This window comes from Muscardinus avellanarius (genome assembly GCF_963383645.1).
Source record: "Muscardinus avellanarius genome assembly, chromosome: 3".
Lineage (NCBI taxonomy): Eukaryota > Metazoa > Chordata > Mammalia > Rodentia > Gliridae > Muscardinus > Muscardinus avellanarius.
The window spans coordinates 129,506,132-129,524,684 of record NC_137788.1 but is presented as its reverse complement, the minus strand read 5'-3'; the positions used below and the strand labels follow the sequence as shown (position 1 = coordinate 129,524,684).

General features: G+C 47.6%; 1 protein-coding gene across 2 annotated transcripts in view; it reads left to right on the top strand.

Annotated features, from left to right (window-relative positions):
• DAPK2 (death associated protein kinase 2) overlaps positions 1–18,553 on the top strand; it is a gene marked incomplete at both ends in the record, with an annotated part of 121,024 nt that overhangs the window by 61,436 nt on the left and 41,035 nt on the right. For both annotated transcript variants that reach the window (XM_080692905.1, XM_080692904.1), the window contains 2 exons: positions 6,957–7,178; positions 17,542–17,680. In XM_080692905.1, the coding sequence (XP_080549031.1) occupies positions 6,957–7,178; positions 17,542–17,680 (361 nt within the window). The remainder of the gene's footprint in view (positions 1–6,956; positions 7,179–17,541; positions 17,681–18,553) is intronic.

Below are 18,553 nucleotides of genomic sequence, written 5' to 3'. Positions count from 1 at the left end.
GCTCCTGCCCGTGCAACACCTTCCCCCATCGGGCTGCACCTGGGGTGGCTTTAAATGAAAGTTTCTAAGCATTATTCCTGCCCCATGGCCCTGAAAACCTGCAGGGTAATTCCAGAGGAATTGTAGCTCATTGTTCTCCTGGGAAGGAGGAGGAACTGTAGTGGCAGCTGTGGGGAAGCAGGAGGAGGAAAAGCCTGCACATCCCTCTGCGTTGGAGGCGTCCCTCTCCATACCTCTCACCCTGCAGATTTAGTGTGTCGTGCTAGGGCTTGAACCCAGGGGAATTCGACCTCTGAGCTACAACCCCAGTCCTATTTTATTTTTTATTTTGAAACAGGCTCTCACTAAATTGCTAAGATTATTGCAGAGTTGCTGAGGCTGGCTGTGAACCTATAATCCCCCTGTCTCTGGCTCCCAAGCACTGGGGTTACAAGCAGTCACCACCATGCCTGGCTCTCACAGACATCTTGACCCTGGGTGGGCGAGTCCCTGCACTGTGCTTAGCTCACCTCATGTTCGCCTTGATATACTGGTGGCTTTGGGACAAGTCACTCAACTTGTGGACACTTTAGAGTTGTCTGAGAAGGAGAATACGTTCAAAGACCTTACAAAACCTTTAGCAGCTGGTGCCTGGGAGTTAACAGAACACCTGGTTGGCCATGGTTTGCCATGGAGGGTGGGCACAGGTGGACGGTGGGAGTGACCTACCTTGATGGGGTGCAACGTGAGGAAAAAGTTGTCTTTTTAGAATTTAACACCAGTAATAAAATCGAATAAAAATCCCTCTGCTTTTTATTATCACCAGGTGCCAGCAACTGTTAACAAGATCAGTGGTAAAATGCTCCTCCTGGGAGCTGAGGTGTAGCTCAGTGGTGAAGCCCTTGCCTAGCATTTGCAAGGCCCTAGCTTCCCTCCCCAGCACCATGAGAGAGAGAGTGAGGGCGAGAGAGAGAGAGAGAGAGAGAGAGAGAGAGAGAGAGAGAGAGAGAGAGAGAGAGAGAGAGAGACTCCCTTGTGGGCGGTCCTCTCCTCACTACCTGGTGCAGTAGCACAGGTTGGTTACCCCAGGAATTTTCTTGCAGGTGGGACCAATGGGCAGGACTTTGTGTCGGAGCTCTGCTGCCTAGCCTAACTGCCAAGCTGCTTAACTTCTCTAAGCCTTAGTTTTCTTATCTGTAAAATGGAATTAAGGCAGTGCCTGCAAATATTAAAAGAGAATGAATTCAAAATTAGTTTGTAAAATGGAAGAGCCGGATGACAATCTTCTTCTTCTTCTTTCTTTTTTTGAATTTGAAAGCTTTATTACAGACTCGAGTCCGGTCTCTGGGCTCAACGACACGGCTGTGAGATGGATGTCAGTATTCTAACGTCTGTATCACTATACAGTCTGTCCTGTGGTGTGACACGTGGGTCATAGATGGATGTCAGTATTCTAACGTCTGTATCACTATATAGTCTGTCCTGTGGTGTGACACGTGGGTCATTTCCAAGTTGTTTCCCTTGACACTGAAGAATTTGAAGGGGCTTGAGCCGGGCTCTCCCGTGCAGGTTGAGAGCTGGGTTAGGACGTTTCTGAGCACTGAGAAACTGGTCTAGACTCCTTTTCTTGTAATTCCCAGGGAGACAACAGGAAAGCTCTTGTGGTGCGCTGCTAGGCCTGGCCAAGTTCTGGAGCAAGGCCCCTCTGCCAGGGACCAGCCTCCAGGCAGCCCCACTCTGCCCCCTGGGTGCCAGGAGAACTAGGAGCTGAGCCCTCTGCCTGGTACAGGGGCGTGTTTCTTCTGTAATTGCAGGAGAGAGTGCTGGCAGAGCAGGCAAGGTTGTTTCTGTGTCTCATGGATTTACTGTCCTGGCTAAACCGCCTACGTGACTCTGCAGGGCAGCCTCAGGCGCCCAGTTCCCACCCGCCCAGGCCTCCTGACTTTGCAGCTAGATGGCAAAGTCCTTTCTCAGTCATTATCTCACGGGTTCCCAAACAATCCTGGGAGCTGGGCTGTGGGCCGGGCAGGTTTTATTCTCCCCATTTGACAAGGGAGTAAACTGAAGCCCAGGAAGCTGAACAGACTCTGAGGGTCATAGACAGGCAGTGGAGCGGCTCTGACTAGAACCCGGGGCTCCTGACCCAGGCCAGACACAAGGATTTGGGCAGTGAAGGAGAAGCTTTCCTTTCTGTTCTCAGTGTTTGTAACTCTTGGGAGTTTTTTTTTTTTTTCTTTCTTTTATGCAGTACTGGAGATTGAATCCAGGGGCATTCTATCTCTGAGCTACATCCCCAGCCCTATTTTTTATTTTATTTTGAAACAGGGTCTTACTATGTTGTGGAGGGCCTCACTAAGTAGCTGAGGCTGGACGTGAACCTGCGATCTTCCCATCTCAGCCTCTCAAGTACTGGGATTACAAACGTGCAGCACCATGCCTGGCCCAGTTCTTAAATAGATAAGTAAATAAATAAATGAATAAATGGGGCACGCCTGTAATTCTAGTACTTGGGAGGTTGAGACAGGAGGATTGCAGGTTCAAGGCCAGCCCCAACAACTTAGCAAGGCCCTCAGCAACTTAGTGAGACCCTGTTTTAAAATAAAAAATATAATGGGGCTGAGAATGTAGCTCCTGGTAGAATGCTCCTTGGTTCAGTCCCCAAGAAAACACACACACACACACACACACACACACACACACACACACACACAGTGTTGGTGGGAGAGACACTCTTATCTGATCTCTTTCTTCTCCCTCCCTTAAATGGTCAGATCAAAGAACACTGCAGGATGTAATGCTAAAAAGGATAGGGAATGTTAATAATGATGGTGGGTTCTTTCATCTGAGATGGGAGATAATCAGAGAGCTGCCATAAGTCAAGGATCCTGGCCCTGCCAGGTTGTCTTGCTAAATTGCTGAGTCTGGTCTTGAACCTGTGATCCTCCTGTCTTAGCCTCCCAAGTACTGGGATTACAGGTGTGTACCACCATGCTTGGCACCAGGGGCCTTTTAAATATTTCCATCTCTGGGATGCAGCCCAGAACTAGAAGACCAGAATCTCCAGACCCAGACCCCAGTAATTTAAAATTTCCCCAGGGGATTCCAGTGTGCAGCCAAAGTTGAGAACCACGGCAGGAGGATTAAAGGCGTTGGCTAATTGTTCCGAACAGAACAGAGCTATTACTACATCTGGATATTCACTGGGATCACAGAAGAGTGGCTTAAAATGAGGCCTATTCAAGCTGTGTGGTGGCCCATGCTTATAACCCCAGTACTCGGGAGCCTGAGATGGGAGGACCACAGGTGGGAGGACAGCATTAGCAAGCAGTGAGACGCCGTCAACCTAGTGAGACCCAGTTTCAAAAGAAAAATAAAATAGGGCTAGGGGTGTAGTGTGGAGGTAGACTGCCCCGGGGGTTAATCCCCAGTACCAAAAAAAAAAAAAAAAAAAAAAGCCAATTTCCTCTCTACCTATTCCAGACCATTTGAAGCAGTGATGTCTGGCTCTGGATGCCTTTGGCTCAACCCGGCCAGTTGTTCGTGCTGACCACGGGCCAGCATTACAGATGTTTCCAGACTTTCCCAATGATCCAGCAGGGAATCATGGTTCCTGTCTCACAGATGAGGGAGCTCATGCTCAGAGCCTAGACACTTGCCCCGGGTGACAGCACAGATAATTCCCTGAGGTCTGCCTAAGCTGAAGCCAGCATTTGCTGGAGGCAAACCCTGGGGCCCTCGGCTCTGGGCCTAGAGGGAGAAACCCACTGTGGGGTGAGTGGAGGGAGGAGAGTGAACGTGAACACAGGCCAGATGAGTGGTGCTACCTGGTGTTTGGTGCAGCTTAGTCACCCCCTCTCAGAATATCTCCTTTAGGAGGGAGAACAGATTAGGCTGCCCAGTCACCCTGTCATCAGGCCGCGCTCACAGCGAGAAAACTCAGGAGGGGAAAGCAAATACTCATTTGCCTTTTGAGAGTTTGAGGAATTTTTCATGTACACAATGAAGAAAAAAATGCTTCTGTTCCCCTCATAAGACAAGGGGAGGCCACGTCTAAGTCACCTGAAACCTTGGGCTCTCCTTTACAAAACTGCTTCTGGCCCTTCACGAGTCTTAATGTAGTCAATGTGGCTTGAGGCTGGGAGCCGGGGGGCTTGGGTGCCAAGCCAAATCCTGCATCCTCACCTGTGTGCTCTGTAGTCCAGAACACACCGCTTAAAATTCTGATGCTTTAGCAGAGCGTGGTGGCAGGTGGCTAGTGCCACACAACTGTAATCCCAACTACTTAGAAGGCTGAGGCAGGAAGATTAAAAGTTCAAGGCCAAGACAGGACTACAGGCCTGTAGTCCCAATACTTAGGAGGCTGAGACAGGAAGATCACAGGTTCAAGGCCAGCCTCAGTAACTTAGCAGAGACCCTGTTTCAAAATAAGCAATAAATAGCCCTGGGGATGTAGTTTGGAGGTAGAATCCCCAGAGCTCAATCCCAAGTACCTTTCAAAAAAAAGTTCAAGGTCAACTTGAGTGACTTAGCAAGACCCTGTCTCAAAATAAAATATAAACAGCTGGGCTGTAGCTCGGTGGTAGAGTACTTGCTTAGCATGTCCAAGGCCCTGGGTTCAGTTCCTAGTATTAAAATAAAACTTTCCTAAGCTTTGCTTTCCCCATTGGTCAAGTAGGGACTCAAACTCAGGGCTGCTGTGAAAGGCCACAGGGCCAGCTGTGGTGGCATACACCTGTAATGCCAGTATTTGGGAGGCTGAAACAGGAAGATCACAGGTTTGTGGCCAGCCTCAGCAACTTAGTGAGGCCCTCTGCAACTTAGTAAGTGCCTGTTTCAAAAATAAAAAATAAGAAAGGGCTGAGGATATGGTTCAGAGATAGAATACCCCCAGGTTCAATTCCTAGTACTCCCCCTAAAAAGCCACAAGAACTCTGAAATGCCAGGCCCCACCAGCAGCCTCTTGAGGTGTCGGGAGGAGAGGAGTATGGCTGCCCTGCAGCTAAGACTTGCATCCCCTGAAACCAGAAGCGTTGTTAAGTGTTTGCTGGCACCTGCTCAGGGACCTGATGTCCCCAAGGCCCAAAGCGGCTCCAAGTGTCCATGTGTGTTGGAAATCACACTGAATGTGTTCACTCTGGCTCTGCTCCACCTGCGTCAGCCCCTAGTGTGTGGACAGCTCAGAGCCAATATTTGGGGCCTGAATATCTGAGAGTTTACAGTTCATGGATGGTGTATTATAAATTTGGCTTCCAAAAGCCTTGCCTGCCCAGCCCTGCCCCCAGCGGCCTCTCCCTCCCCAGAACTCCCTCTGCACCTGTTGTGTGAGCCTTTGGTCTCTTACTACACAGCACAGAGCAGAGGCTCAGACAGTGCCTCGTGGACGGAGCATGGGGACAGAGAGCTACACGAACTTGTGCTTGGCAGCGTTTCTAAAGTGCTTGCATTGAAAGCTGTCTGAGTGTTGCTGTGTCTGTTCTCCAATTGCTCAGTCTGACTTTCTTCTTGTTGTTGGTCAGGTTATTTTGAAGGATTATTCTAATAATAGCATGATCTAGATGCAGTGGTATTTTCTGAGGTTGGGGCATATATCCAGAGTATCTTATCCTTTATAGCTTTTTTTTTTCTTGACCCCAAGGATTGAACCCAGGGGTCTTTTACCTCTGAGTGACACCTCCACTTATTTATTTATTTATTTATTTATGCACAGTACTGGGGATTGAACTCAGGGCATTCTACCTCTGAGCTACACCCCCAGCCCTATTTTTTTTATGCTTTTATTTGAAACAGGGTCTCACTAAGTTGCGGAGTGTCTAACAAGTAGCTGAGGCTGGCCGCGAACCCGCGATCTTCCTGTCTGAGCCTCCTAAGTACTGGGATTATGAGCATGTGGCACCACGCCTGGCTCCTACGTTTTTATTTTTGAAAAAGAGTCTCACTAAGTTGCTGAGGGACATGCTAAGTTGACGAAGCTGTCCATGAACCTGTAATCGTGTCTCAGCCTCCCATGTACTAGAATTACAGGCGTGAGTCACAGTACTCAACTATCACATTTAACGTTTCCCCCCAGAGCCTCTAAAAGTACCACCTCTAGAGTCTGGTGCCCCTTATCAAGCCATTAAGCTGAACCTTAGAACTTTCTGAGTTACCCAAACAGTGGGGTATTTGGTGTGGCAAGAATACATGGGACAATGTGGACGTAGAGTGGGCGGGGTGGCTCCTGGCCAGTCTGCAGGAATGCAGACTGCCCTGCTGGTGGCCTTACTGAGATGGAGAAGCAGAAGGTTGCTGCCGTTCCCTAGAGGTCAGCACTTGGAGTACTCAGGGCAGCCTGGCCCTCTGGCATGGACACCATTTCTTGGGCCCTCTTGGGCCCTGGAGCGGAGGATTCCGAGGCCCAGCCCTGGGTGCTAGCGCCTATAGGGTACTGAGCAGGTCTCAACTCCTGTAACTGAGGCTTAGTGACTTGGTGCCTGGCTTTGCTGTTAGCCCTGTGATGTCCTCAGGCAAAACCCTTGGCCTCTCCTCACTTTACAGTGCTGGTTACACTGTGACGGCCTCCCACCATGATGACTAAATGTCAGATGCCTCCACCCTGACCCCCACCCCAGGAAGGATCCTGCCAACCCAGCCTGTGGTCCATCTGGTGGATTGGATTTTGGTCCTAGCTCAGGCCTTGCAAGGACAGGGCTGCGCCATCTGATGAAGCCAACACTTTTCAAGGGCCTCAGCATTCACTTCTGTAGGTTGGGAATAACAACACTAACTTCTATTCCTAGTAAAAGGCAAAGGACTCTTGAACAGAAGGGAAGCCCAGCACTGCACCATCTATCTCTTGGTTACCAGCCAGGGCGGGATGCTGGCCAGTGGCATGATATGTCCCGTCCTGGTATGAATTAGTGTCCTGGCAGTTGGCAGTGGGGGCTGTGTCCTCAGTGGCCACAGGGACATCCTAATCGTGTGGGTCTGTGTCCCCTCAGTGGCCAGTTTGCCATCGTGAAGAAGTGCCGGGAGAAGAGCACGGGGCTGGAGTTCGCAGCCAAGTTCATCAAGAAGCGGCAGAGCCGGGCCAGCCGGCGGGGCGTGTGCCGGGAGGAGATTGAGCGGGAGGTGAGCATCCTGCGGCAGGTGCTGCACCCCAACATCATCACGCTGCACGATGTCTACGAGAACCGCACCGACGTGGTGCTCATCCTTGAGCTGTGAGTGTGGTGCCGGGGACCCGTGGGGCAGCAGAGATGGGCAGGGGCAGCTTCAGCCCCAGGGGTAGAAGCCACCAGACCTAGGCTCAGCCCAGGGGTGAAGTCAGTGAAGTCAGTGGTGGATGGTCCCTCTGCATTGGTTATCCCGGGCTGCTTCTGGAACTGGACCCAAGGAGGGCAAGCTTGCTGAGAAGCAGGCACAGGGCGATGCTCCAAGTCTCAAGGTCGTTGGACCCTGGGGATCAAGGGAAGAAATGACTTGGCCTGGGGACATTTCATGGCTAGGCGAGCTTGCCAGAGGAGCAGAGGATGTGGAGAGCGGGGAGGCTCTCAGGGAGGGAGCTGTTCTACCAGGAAAGGAAGAACAAACCTTCTCCGAGCTCTGAGCTCATAGGTGCCCTCCTCCAGTCCTGCCTGGGGAAATCAGCTGCATTTGTATTGCACTTAATGCTTTTATTATTACAATGTTAGCTATTGTTTAGAGATCTCAAGTGCAAGCCAGGCCTGTCAGGTGCATTGTATCTGTCAGCTTGCTCAATCCTTACATGACTGCGCTGAGGGAAATGCCCCACTAACACAGAGACACAGAGGTTATTTTGTATTACCTGTGCCTAGTACTACCTTTATTACCTTATTTAATCTTTATAACAATGCTATTGCATTGTGACACACACACTCTCTCTCTCTTTCTCTTTTTTTGCACCACAACTCTTATTAACCCCCTTTTATAGACCAGAACACTGAGTCCAGGTCACTTATGAGATCCTATAACCAGAAAGTGACAGGCCCAGGACCAGAGTCACACAGTTTGTGCAGAGGGCTGTGAGCACCAGGCAGGATGGCCTTATGCTGGTCTGGCTGGGGAAGATTCTTGGTGGATACTGGGATTTGGATAGGTAACTCCAAGACTCCAGGGTTTGGTTGGCCGCCCTTGTGTTCTGTGAGAGACATTTCCATAGAATGAGCAGATGGGGCCCTGGAAGAAAATAGGGTTTGAGTTAGGCTGTGGCCCAAGTCATAGTGACCATGTCTAGTCAAGCAGCAAGACCCCATACTACTGTTCTAGCCAGGAGTAGTGGCATAAGCCTGTAATTCCAGCTACTTGGGAGGTAGGAGGCACACTAGCTTGAGGCCAGCCTGGGCAACTTAGTGAGACACTGTCACAAAATAAAATTAAACAAATAAAAAGAATGTTGTGACCTCATAAACATATATGCACCTGCCAGTTTGCAGAGGAGTGGCATTTATTTCAGCAATCCTTGATTTCATGACCTTGGGCAAATCACCTCATTGGTGTCTCACCTGTAAATCAAGTAGCCATCTTGACCTGACAACAGAAAGGGTGGTCCACCTGACACCTGAGATCCTTCTCATTTTGAGGACTCTCCTGACATTTACAAGACAGGGCTTTAAGTGGCAGAAATGCACACTGGCATTGAGTTTTTACATGGTCCATCCCAATGTTTAAATGCGTAGAATTACCCTGCTCTCTCCTTCTCTAGCACTCAGCGTCCTTCATGTTTCTTTCATGACTCTCTCTGCCCCTTGGACTAGTTGGGACCTGTGCCACCTGACCTAGACCAAAGCCCGACTGGTCCCCGGTGATGGCCGGCAGGGCGCAGTCAGCCACTAGCTATGTGCTCTCTTTCTGTGAGCCCAGCGACACCATCCGTTGTATCAGCGGTCACCCGGTGCTCTGTGACTTGCTTGGGCTGTTGCACATCGTGATTTCTTTCTGTTCACAGTTTCTGTTTCCTCCTTCACTTCCAAGTTGTCTCACTGCTCTCAGGCTGCCTGTCCACGGAATGCTGAGTTTTTGTTTGTTTTTGCAGTCCTGGGGGTGGAACCCAAGGATGTTATACCACTGAGATACATCCTGAGCCCCTTTTATTTTTTATTTTGAGACAAGGTCTCACTGTGTTGCCCAGGCTGGCCTCAAACTTGTAATTTTCCTGCCTTGGCCTCCAGATTTGATGTAATTACAAGCATGTGCCACTATGCCCTGGCAGTGCCTAGGATTTTTGATATTAGAAAAGACCCAAATTAAATTGGGCATGGTGGCACATACCTGTAATTCCAGTACTTGGGAGGCTGATACAGGAGGATTGTAGGTTAGAAGGCAGCCTCAGCAAGTAGTGAGACTCTCATCAATCTAGGAAGAGACTCTATTTCAAAATAAAAATAAAATAGGGCTGGGAATATAGCTTGGAGGTAGTAGAGTGGCCCAGGTTCAATCCCTAGTAACACACACACACACACACACACACACACACACACACACACACACACACGACCTAAGTTTGCTAAAACTGTACCTAAACTATGTGTGACCAGGGTCTGGGAAGGAGGATCTTCCAGGAAAGAGATTCATGGACTTCTGTGCTTGGGCTTGGAGACTTCTGTTGGGCTGACCAGGAGTCTTTGGCTTCCAGATCTGCACTGTGTCCTAATAGGTTAATGGTTTGCCCAGTAGTTGAAGATGAGTGTTACCCTCCACCTGTTCAGCTCAAACCTGCTTACTGCAAGTCTAAGGGATGAGCCTACTCTGATTCCACTGCCCCCCAGCAATGAGGAAAGATGCTGCCAGAGCTACTGGGTCCAGAAAGCTGGATTTAATTCAGGGAACAGGGACTCATCGCTGCCAGGCCGTCCTCTGGTATGCAGCCGCCGGGGTATCGCTTTCCATGGGTTTGGAGTGCAGACAGCCCGAGTGGCTGGGGCTGAGTGAGAGGTGTGCTCGGCCCTCACAGGGATACTGATATTTTTCACAACAAGCTCCATACGTGATACGAGTTAATCTACTGAGATTTTTTAATATATTCTTTCTACTATTCAGAAGTGGATTCATCTGGACAACAAAATTCTTCACACAACAGTCAACATCAGAGGCAGCTCCTTCCTAGGAGGTCACAGATAGTACAGTGACAGAAAAAGGAACCTGAGTCAGAGCTGGTCATGTCTTCCTAGAACCAGTGATTTCAGCAGAAAGCAAGAGGAAGCCCTGTGCCGGGCAGAAGCTGAGAGGGGCAGTGGAATCAGAGGAATGCATGGGACCTGCGTTTTAAACAAGTCCTGTAGGTGATCCCACAGCCTTGGACCCCTTGCTTCAGAGTCCTTCCTGAAATGTTTTCTGTGGCAACCTTTGGCTCTGCTCTAGCCTCAGAGAAGCACTTGTTGACTGGATAACTCAGCATCTGTTAGAGGATAAGCAGGACCAGTAGGGTTGCCAGATTTAAAAAAGAGAGATTCTTTTTGTCCTGTAGCTATCCATTCCTGTCACATCAGCCTTAGGTACAAAAATATAGAATGTAAAAAAAAAAAAGTAGAATAGCCGGGCGTGGTGGCGCACGCTTGTAATCCCCGCGCTTGGGAGGCGGAGACAGGAGGATCGCGCAGGTTCGAAGCCAGCCGCACTGGCTTAAGAGACCCTGTTTCCAAATAAAAATATTAAAAAAAAATAGGTCTGGGAGTGTAGCCTGGAGGTAGAAGGGCTTCCAAGAACCCCAGTACCACCTAAAGAAAAAAAAAAGTAGAATCAAAAGCTGAAAGTGCCAAGCATGGTGGCACATGACTGTGATTCCAGCTACTTAGGAGAAGGATCAAACATTTGAGGCCAGCCTGAGCAACTTAGCAAGACCCTATCTCAAAATAAAAAATGAAAAGGACTAGAGATATAACCTAGTAGTAGAATACTTGCCTAGTTTGGGCAAAGCCCTGGATTCAATCCACAGTGGGCCCACCCCCCACAAAGTCAAAAGTATACTCTATAGTTTTTAGAGATGAATATAATTGATGGGAGCTGTGGGTGGCTCCAGTAGTTGGGAGGCTGAGACAGGAGGATCATAGGTTCAAATCTAGCCTTAGCAATTTAGTGAGACCATAATCAACTTAGCAAGACCCTGTTTCAAATTTTGAAAACTAAATAAAAAGGGCTGGGGATGTAACCAGGAGATAGGGTGCCCTGGGTTTAATCTATAGTACCTCTGTGTGTGTGTGTGTGTGTGTGTGTGTGTGTGTGTGTGTGTGTGTGTGTGATTTATGGGTCTTGTATTAAAGTTGGGGACCATGTCTAGTTCTCAAGATCCCATGAAGAGGTTATATTTTTCTAAAATGAAACAAAAGAGGCTTTTTTGGGGGCCCAATCTGTTTATTTTGCAAGGCCTCCCTAGAGAAGGGAAATGCATCACCCAAGGTCTTGTCCTCCCCTCCAAATTCATGTCCTTCTTGAATGTAAAATGCATTCATTACACCGTAAGACCCCCTCTCATGAACTACGCCATGAACGCACACCAGACACATTTTTGTTTTCCTACCATGTCAGAATTTATTGAATAACAATAAATCACAAGTTACATCACTTTCATCTGTGTTATGTTACCAAATAGAGTTCTCTTGTATTGGGGACTGTGACAATCACAGGTTCTTTTATTCCACTCCAATATTAATTATTAATATCTGTAACAAGCAAGTCACACATCTTCACACAATGATCTATAGGTTACAGAATACCTAAGAAGGGGTTAACAATGGCCACTGAGAAAAAAGAACAGAATCAATTGCAAAAGAGCCCATGCAGGTGGTCAGATAAGATAAGAAGCAGCCCTAGAACTTGTTCAGACCTCGGGACTTTCAGGGTGGAACTTGTTCAGGGAGAAGCAGGTGACAGTGGAAAGTGGGAGAGTGGGAGTTTGCTGACTGTCAACTTCCAGATGTGTTCACCCAGGGGTCTGACATGTGGTGGGTCAGTGTGCTGCTGTTGCACCGGCTCAGGTGCCCTTCCTTTTATGAGTTTTAAGGGGGTGGCATCATTCATGGTCTGGTGTGTTCAGTAGGCTCATAGGTGTGTGTGTGTGTGTGTGTGTGTGTGTGTGTGTGGTACTGGGGATTGACCCAGGGGCATTCGACCTCTGAGCTACACCTCCAGCCCTATTTTACTTTGCCTTTTATTTATTTATTTTTATTATTTATTTATTTCGAGGGTCTGAGGATGGAACTCAGGGGCATTAAACCTCCAAGCTATAGCCCCTAACCTATTTTTTATTCTTTATTTTAAAACAGGGTCTCACTAAGTTGCAGAGACCTCGCTAAGTAGCTGAGGCTGCCCATGAATTGTGATCCTCCTGTCTCAGCCTCCCCAATGCTGGGATTACAAGCATGCACCACTATGCCTGGCTTATTTTTATTTTGAAACAGGGTCTTAATAGGTTAATGAGAGTGTCACTATTTGTTGAAGCTATCCTAAAACCTGCAATCCTCCAAGTACTGGATTGCAAGTGTGTGCCATCACGCCCACTTTTGCTAATGGGTTTGATAGGTCCATGCATCCATGTGATTTATTTAACTAGATAAGTTCCTTAGGTGGATATATATATATATATATATATATATATATATATATGTATATTGGTATATTGGTGGTACTCGGGTTCCTGGAAACCCTTCTACCTCCAGGCTACACTCCCAGACACCTATTTTTTTATATATTTATTTGGAGACAGGGTCTCCTATGCCAGAGAGACTGGCTTCGAACCTGCGCGATCCTCCTGTCTCCGCCTCTGAAGCGTGGGGATTACAAGAGTGAGCCACCATGCCTGGCCCATAGGTGGTCATATTTTTATTTGCATAATTTATTCATCATTTTGTGCCTTATGATTTTGCTGTGTAGCTGGCCTTTTGTTGTCTGTTACTGGAGATTGAACCCAGGGCTGCTCTAGCACCAATCTGCATCCCATACCCCCCTCTCTTTTTTTTAGCTTTGTTCTTTTTTTTTTGCGAGTCTGGGGATGGAACTTGGGGTCATTCAACTTCCGAGCCATACCCCTGCCCTATTTTTTATTCTTTATTTTGAAACAGGTTCTCACTAAGTTGCGGAAGGCCTCACTAAATAGTTGAGGCTGTCTGCAAACAGCCATCTTCTAGTCTCAGCCTCCCAAATGCTGGGATTACAAGCGTGCGCCACCACGCCCGGCAGTTTTGTTCTTTTGAGATAGGGTTTTACTATGTTGCCCAGGCTGTTCTTGAACTTGTGATCCTCCTGCCTCAGCCTCCTGTGTAGCATCCACCACTTCACCCAGCTTGGATTATTCCTTTTTTTAAGTAATATGTGTCCAACATCTGGTGGTTATTTGCCCAGACAAGTTACCAAGTCATTCTGCCTTAGCACTTAAGCTCAAATGAAATATCTCAGGACAAGCTTCTGTTTTATAAAATGAAATCCAGCCAGGTGTGGTGGCACATGCGTGTAATGCCAGTACTTGGAGAAGCTGAGATAGGAGGATCACATTTTCTTGGCTAGCCTCAGCCATTTAGTGAGGCCTTCTGCAACTTAGTGAGACCATGTTTCAAAATAAAGAATAAAAAATAGGATTAGGGGTATAGCTTGGAGGTAGAATGCCCTGGGTTCAATCCCAGTACTGCAATAATTAATTAATTAAATTATTTAATAAAATGGGATCATTTGGGAGCTGGGACTGTAACTTAGTGGTACAGCAATTACCCAGTATGTGCAAGGCCTTGGGTTATATGCTCAGCACTGCCAGAAAAAAAAAAAAATTTAAAGTGAGCATGTGAGCACACTTGTAATCCCAGCGTTTGGGAGGCTGAGACAGGAGGATCGCACAGGTTTGAAGCCAGCCTCAGCTACCTAGTGAGGCTCTCAGCAACTTAGTAAGACCCTGTTTCCAATTTAAGTATAAAATAGGTATGGGAGTATAGCCAAAGGCAGAAAAGCCCCTGGGTTCCACCCCCAGTACAAAAAAAAAAAAAAAAAGTTAGCGTAGTGGTGCATGCCTGTAATCCCAGTATTTGAGAGACTGAGACAGGAGGATTGTAGGTTTGAGGACATCCTCAGCAAGTAGTGAGACTTGTCAACCTAGTGAGACTGACACTGTTTCAAAATAAAAATAAGGCTGGGGGTGTATCTTGGAGGTTGAATGCCATTGGGTTCAATTGCCAGTACCTGTAAATAAAACTAATAAAATAAAAATAATATAGTCACTCAGGGCAGACACAGCCTGAAAACTGCTGTTCTAGAGAACGTGGGGTAGCTCGGAGCAGGACACAGGCTGCTCTCTACAGCTTCTCAACTCATAACTGATTCCAGCACCAACTCCAAAGTTTGTTCATTTGTTTACTGCAGTGCTCAAGATCCAACCCAGAGCCCCACACATGCTAAGCAAGTGCTCTACCACTGAGCTACACCCCAGGCAACTCCAAAGTGTAAAATCCAAACTCCTCTAAATGTCTTCCAAACCAGTGATAGGTTGGCCTCAAAATGACTCATTCTGAGGCAGACTGCTTTCCAGCTATGACATCAGATATACTAAGCTGGGCGTGGTGGCGCACGCTTGTAATCCCTGTGCTTGGGAGGCAGGGACAGGAGGATCCCACAGGTTCGAAGTGCCTGTTTCCAAATAAAAAGTATAAAATAGGTCTGGGAGCATAGCCTGGAGGCAGAAGGGCTTCCAGGAACCCCAGTACCACCAAAAAAAAAAAAAAAGCAAAAAACAAACAAAAAAACCCCCAAAAACATACTATGTCCTTCCAAATATAGCAGGGGGGCAAGCATGTGCTAGACAGTCCCATTACAAAAGAGAAAAATAAGTAGGAAGGAAGAAGGAGTGTCAGGTCCTGAGCTGGTCCAAAGACCCTAAAGCCCAGGAATGATTTTGGCTTAGCGCTCTACCCCTCAGGCTCACCCCATGCCTTTGCTGGACACAGCCCTTGCCACAGCTCTCCTGGGTTGGCGTTTCCTGCCCGTGGTTCTCCCAGGCAAGAATCATGGCTGTACTGGTCTAAAGTCTCAGGGCAGCCCCATTCCCACGGCTCTGCTGGGTATTGGCCTAGTGCGTGCTGTCTGCCTTGGCCTGCACCCAGAGGAATGTGGCAACAGAGTTTGGGTATCCGAGTCCATATGTGCGGCAGCACTGGGCAGCGGGGTCCCTCTCTCATAGAGTTTCTGTCCCACAAGCCAGGGCACTGTGGGCTGTGTGGGAGGGGCACTCCCTTTCCCGCCAGGATCTCAGAGATGATTGTCTTGGATGGTAGCTTCTGTTTAGAAGCTGACTAATCTCTCCATTGTCTTGATGAATAGCATCTGGTTTCCCTTGTGCTGACAGATCCATACTAATCTCCTTATCCAGCAATCCTGGGCCACACCTTCCTTCTCTCCAAACAGGTTTTGTTCATTTTTTCCAAATGTGTATAGAGTGGGAATATTTATTCCTTCCTTCCTTCCTTCCTTCCTTCCTTCCTTCCTTCCTTCCTTATTCCTTCCTTCCTTCCTTCCTTCCTTTCTTTCTTTCTTTCTTTTTTTTTTGGTGGTACTGTGGTTCCTGGAAGCCCTTCTATGTCCGAGCTACACTCCCAGACCTATTTTTATATTTTTATTTGGAAACAGGGTCTCTTAAGCCAGCGAGGCTGGCTCCGAACCAGCGCCATCCTCCTGTCTCCGCCTCCCAAGCATGGGGATTACAAGCGTGCGCCACCATGCCCGGCGAGTGGGAATATTCCCCTCCTTTTGATGAACAATTCTAGTGTGTGTGTGTGTGTGTGTGTGTGTGTGTGTGTGTATGTGTGTGTGAGAGAGAGAGAGACAGAGAGAGAGAGAGAGACAGAGAGACAGAGAGACAGAGAGACAGAGACAGAGAGACAGAGACAGGAGATAGAACATAGGGGGCCCTATCACTTAGCTACATTCACAGCCCTTTTCATTTTTATTTTTATTTTGAAATAGGGTCTTGCTTGTTGCCCAGGCTGATCTTGAACTTGAGATCCTCCTGTGTCCTCCTAGTACTGGGATAACAGGCATGATTCTCCTGATTTTCCCAGTCCTGGGATAACAGGCATGTACCAGCACACCTTGTTTACCAATTGTATTTTAAAAAAATTTCTCTGCTTTTAGAATTTATTATAAGTAGTTTAGAGGAAACAGGCCAGGCCACACCTTCCACTCTATGCTTAGAAATCTCCTCCCTCAGCCAAATATCCAATTTCATCACTTCCAAGTTCTACCTTACACACACACACACACACACACACACACACACACACACACACATCAGCCAAGTTCTCTGCTGCTTAATAAAGATAATATGTTCTTCATCTGAACCCTCATCATAATGCCCTTTTGTCCTTTACCGTCCATATTTCTACTAATGTTTGATTCATGACCACTTATATATTGTCTCAGAAGACCAAGAACCTCCTCTTCCCCTTCCAAGCCCTCACCGCAATTCCATTGATAGCCCACTCATGGCAACATGGAATTTTCTACCATGCTTCTCAACTCTTCCAGCCCAGTCTAATGCCACTGCCACATTTTTTAGGTATTGATTGAAATAGCACCCCACTCTTGGTACTACTTTCTTATAATAGTCCATTCAGTCTGCCAAATAACAAAATAACATGAGCTAGATGGTTTATTATTACAGATATTTAACCCAGGGGTGTCCTACCACCGAGATTTATACCCAGACTCTCTCTCTCTCTCTCTCTCTCTCTCTCTCTCTCTCTCTCTCTCTCTCTCTCTCTCTCTCTCTCTCTCTCTCTCTGTGGTAGTGGGGATTGAATCCCGGGGAATTCTACTTCTGAGCTACACCTCCAGCCCTATTTTATTATTACTATTTTTATTTGAAACAGGTCACTCACTGCGGAGAGCCTCACTGAGTCGCTGAGGCCACAAACCTGTGATCCTCCTGTCTCAGCCTCTCAAGTACTGGAATTACAAGCATGCTCCACCATGCCTGGCTTTATTTTTATTTTTTATTTTATTTTATTTTATTTTTGCAGTACTGGGAATGGAACCCAGGGGCATTCTACCTCTGAGCTACACTCCCGGCCCTATTTTTTATTCTTTAGTTTGAAACAGGGTCTCACTGAGTTGCAAAGGGCCTCCCTAAGAAGCTGAGGCTGTCCTCACACTGCGATCTTTTTGTCTCAGCAAAATCTAACTTTCCCAGGCTGGCTTTAAGCTTGTCATCCTCCTGCCTTAGCCTCCCCAGTAGTTGGGATTAAAGGTGTATGCCACTACTCAGGGGTTAGGATTTCAAAACATGAAATGGGGGCATAAACATTAGATATTAGTATCATTCTCCAGCACTTGTTTCTGTTCTCTGCCACCTCAGTCACTTGGGGGAGAGGGTAAAGTCTGGGATAACCAGGAGCCTGGGCCTAGAATGTGAGCAGAAGCCTTTCTGGCAACAACCTAAGGGAGTCCTACCTTTGAGGTCCAAAAGAATCACACAGCTGGAGGGACATGACCCCAGACCGGGCCAGGGGAATCCCGCCTCCCAGGGTGCCTGGGGTCCTGGCCTTGTGGCACTCAGGGCTGACGGGGCCTGGACTTCTCCCTGGTGTCTTGCAGAGTATCTGGAGGAGAGCTGTTCGATTTCCTGGCCCAGAAGGAGTCGCTGAGTGAGGAGGAGGCCACCAGCTTCATTAAGCAGATTCTGGACGGGGTGAACTACCTGCACACAAAGAAAATTGCTCACTTTGATCTCAAGGTCAGTAAGGCTAGTAAAGGAAAAGAACCAGAGTTAAGGCTGGGCATGGTGGCACACCCCTGTAATCCCAGTCCTGGGGAAGCTGAGACTGGAGGATCGCAGGTTCGAGGTCAGCCTTAGCAATTTAGCATGACCCTGTTTAAAAAATAAAATAGAAGCCAGGTGTGGTGGTACATGCTTGTAGTCCAGTACTTGGGAGACTGAGACAGGAGGATCACAGTTCATGGCCAACCTTAGCTACTTAGTGAGGCCAACCTCCTCAACAACTTAGTGAGAGACTGTCTCAAAATAAAGAATAAAATGTTGGGCTGGGGGTGTAGCTCGGAGGTAGAATTTAACCCCTGGGTTAAATCCCTAGCACTGCAAAAATAAATAAGTAAAAAAATAAAAAAAATAGGAAGAAAAATAAATAAAAATAGAATAGAGCCGGGTGTGGTGGCACACACCTGTAATCTCAGGGAGATTACTTGGAAGGCTGAGATAGGAGGATTGCAGGCTTGAGGACAGCTTCAGCAAGTAGTGAGACTCTCATCAACCTAGGGAGACCCTGTTTCCAATTAAGAAATAAAATTGGGCTAGGGATATAGCTCAAAGGTAAAATGCCTCTGGTTTCAATCCCCAGTACCACACACACAAAAATAAATAAATAAAATAAAATGGGGCTGGGGATGTAGCTCAAAGATAAAATGCCTCTGGGTTTAATCCCCTGAACCCCCTTTAAAAAAAAGAACTGGAGCCGGGCTTGGTGGCCCCTGCACTTGGGAGGCGGAGACAGGAGGATCGCATAGGCTTAAGAGACCCTGTTTCCAAATAAAAAAATATAAAATAGGTCTGGGAGTGTAGCCTGGAGGTAGAAGGGTTTCCAGGAACCCC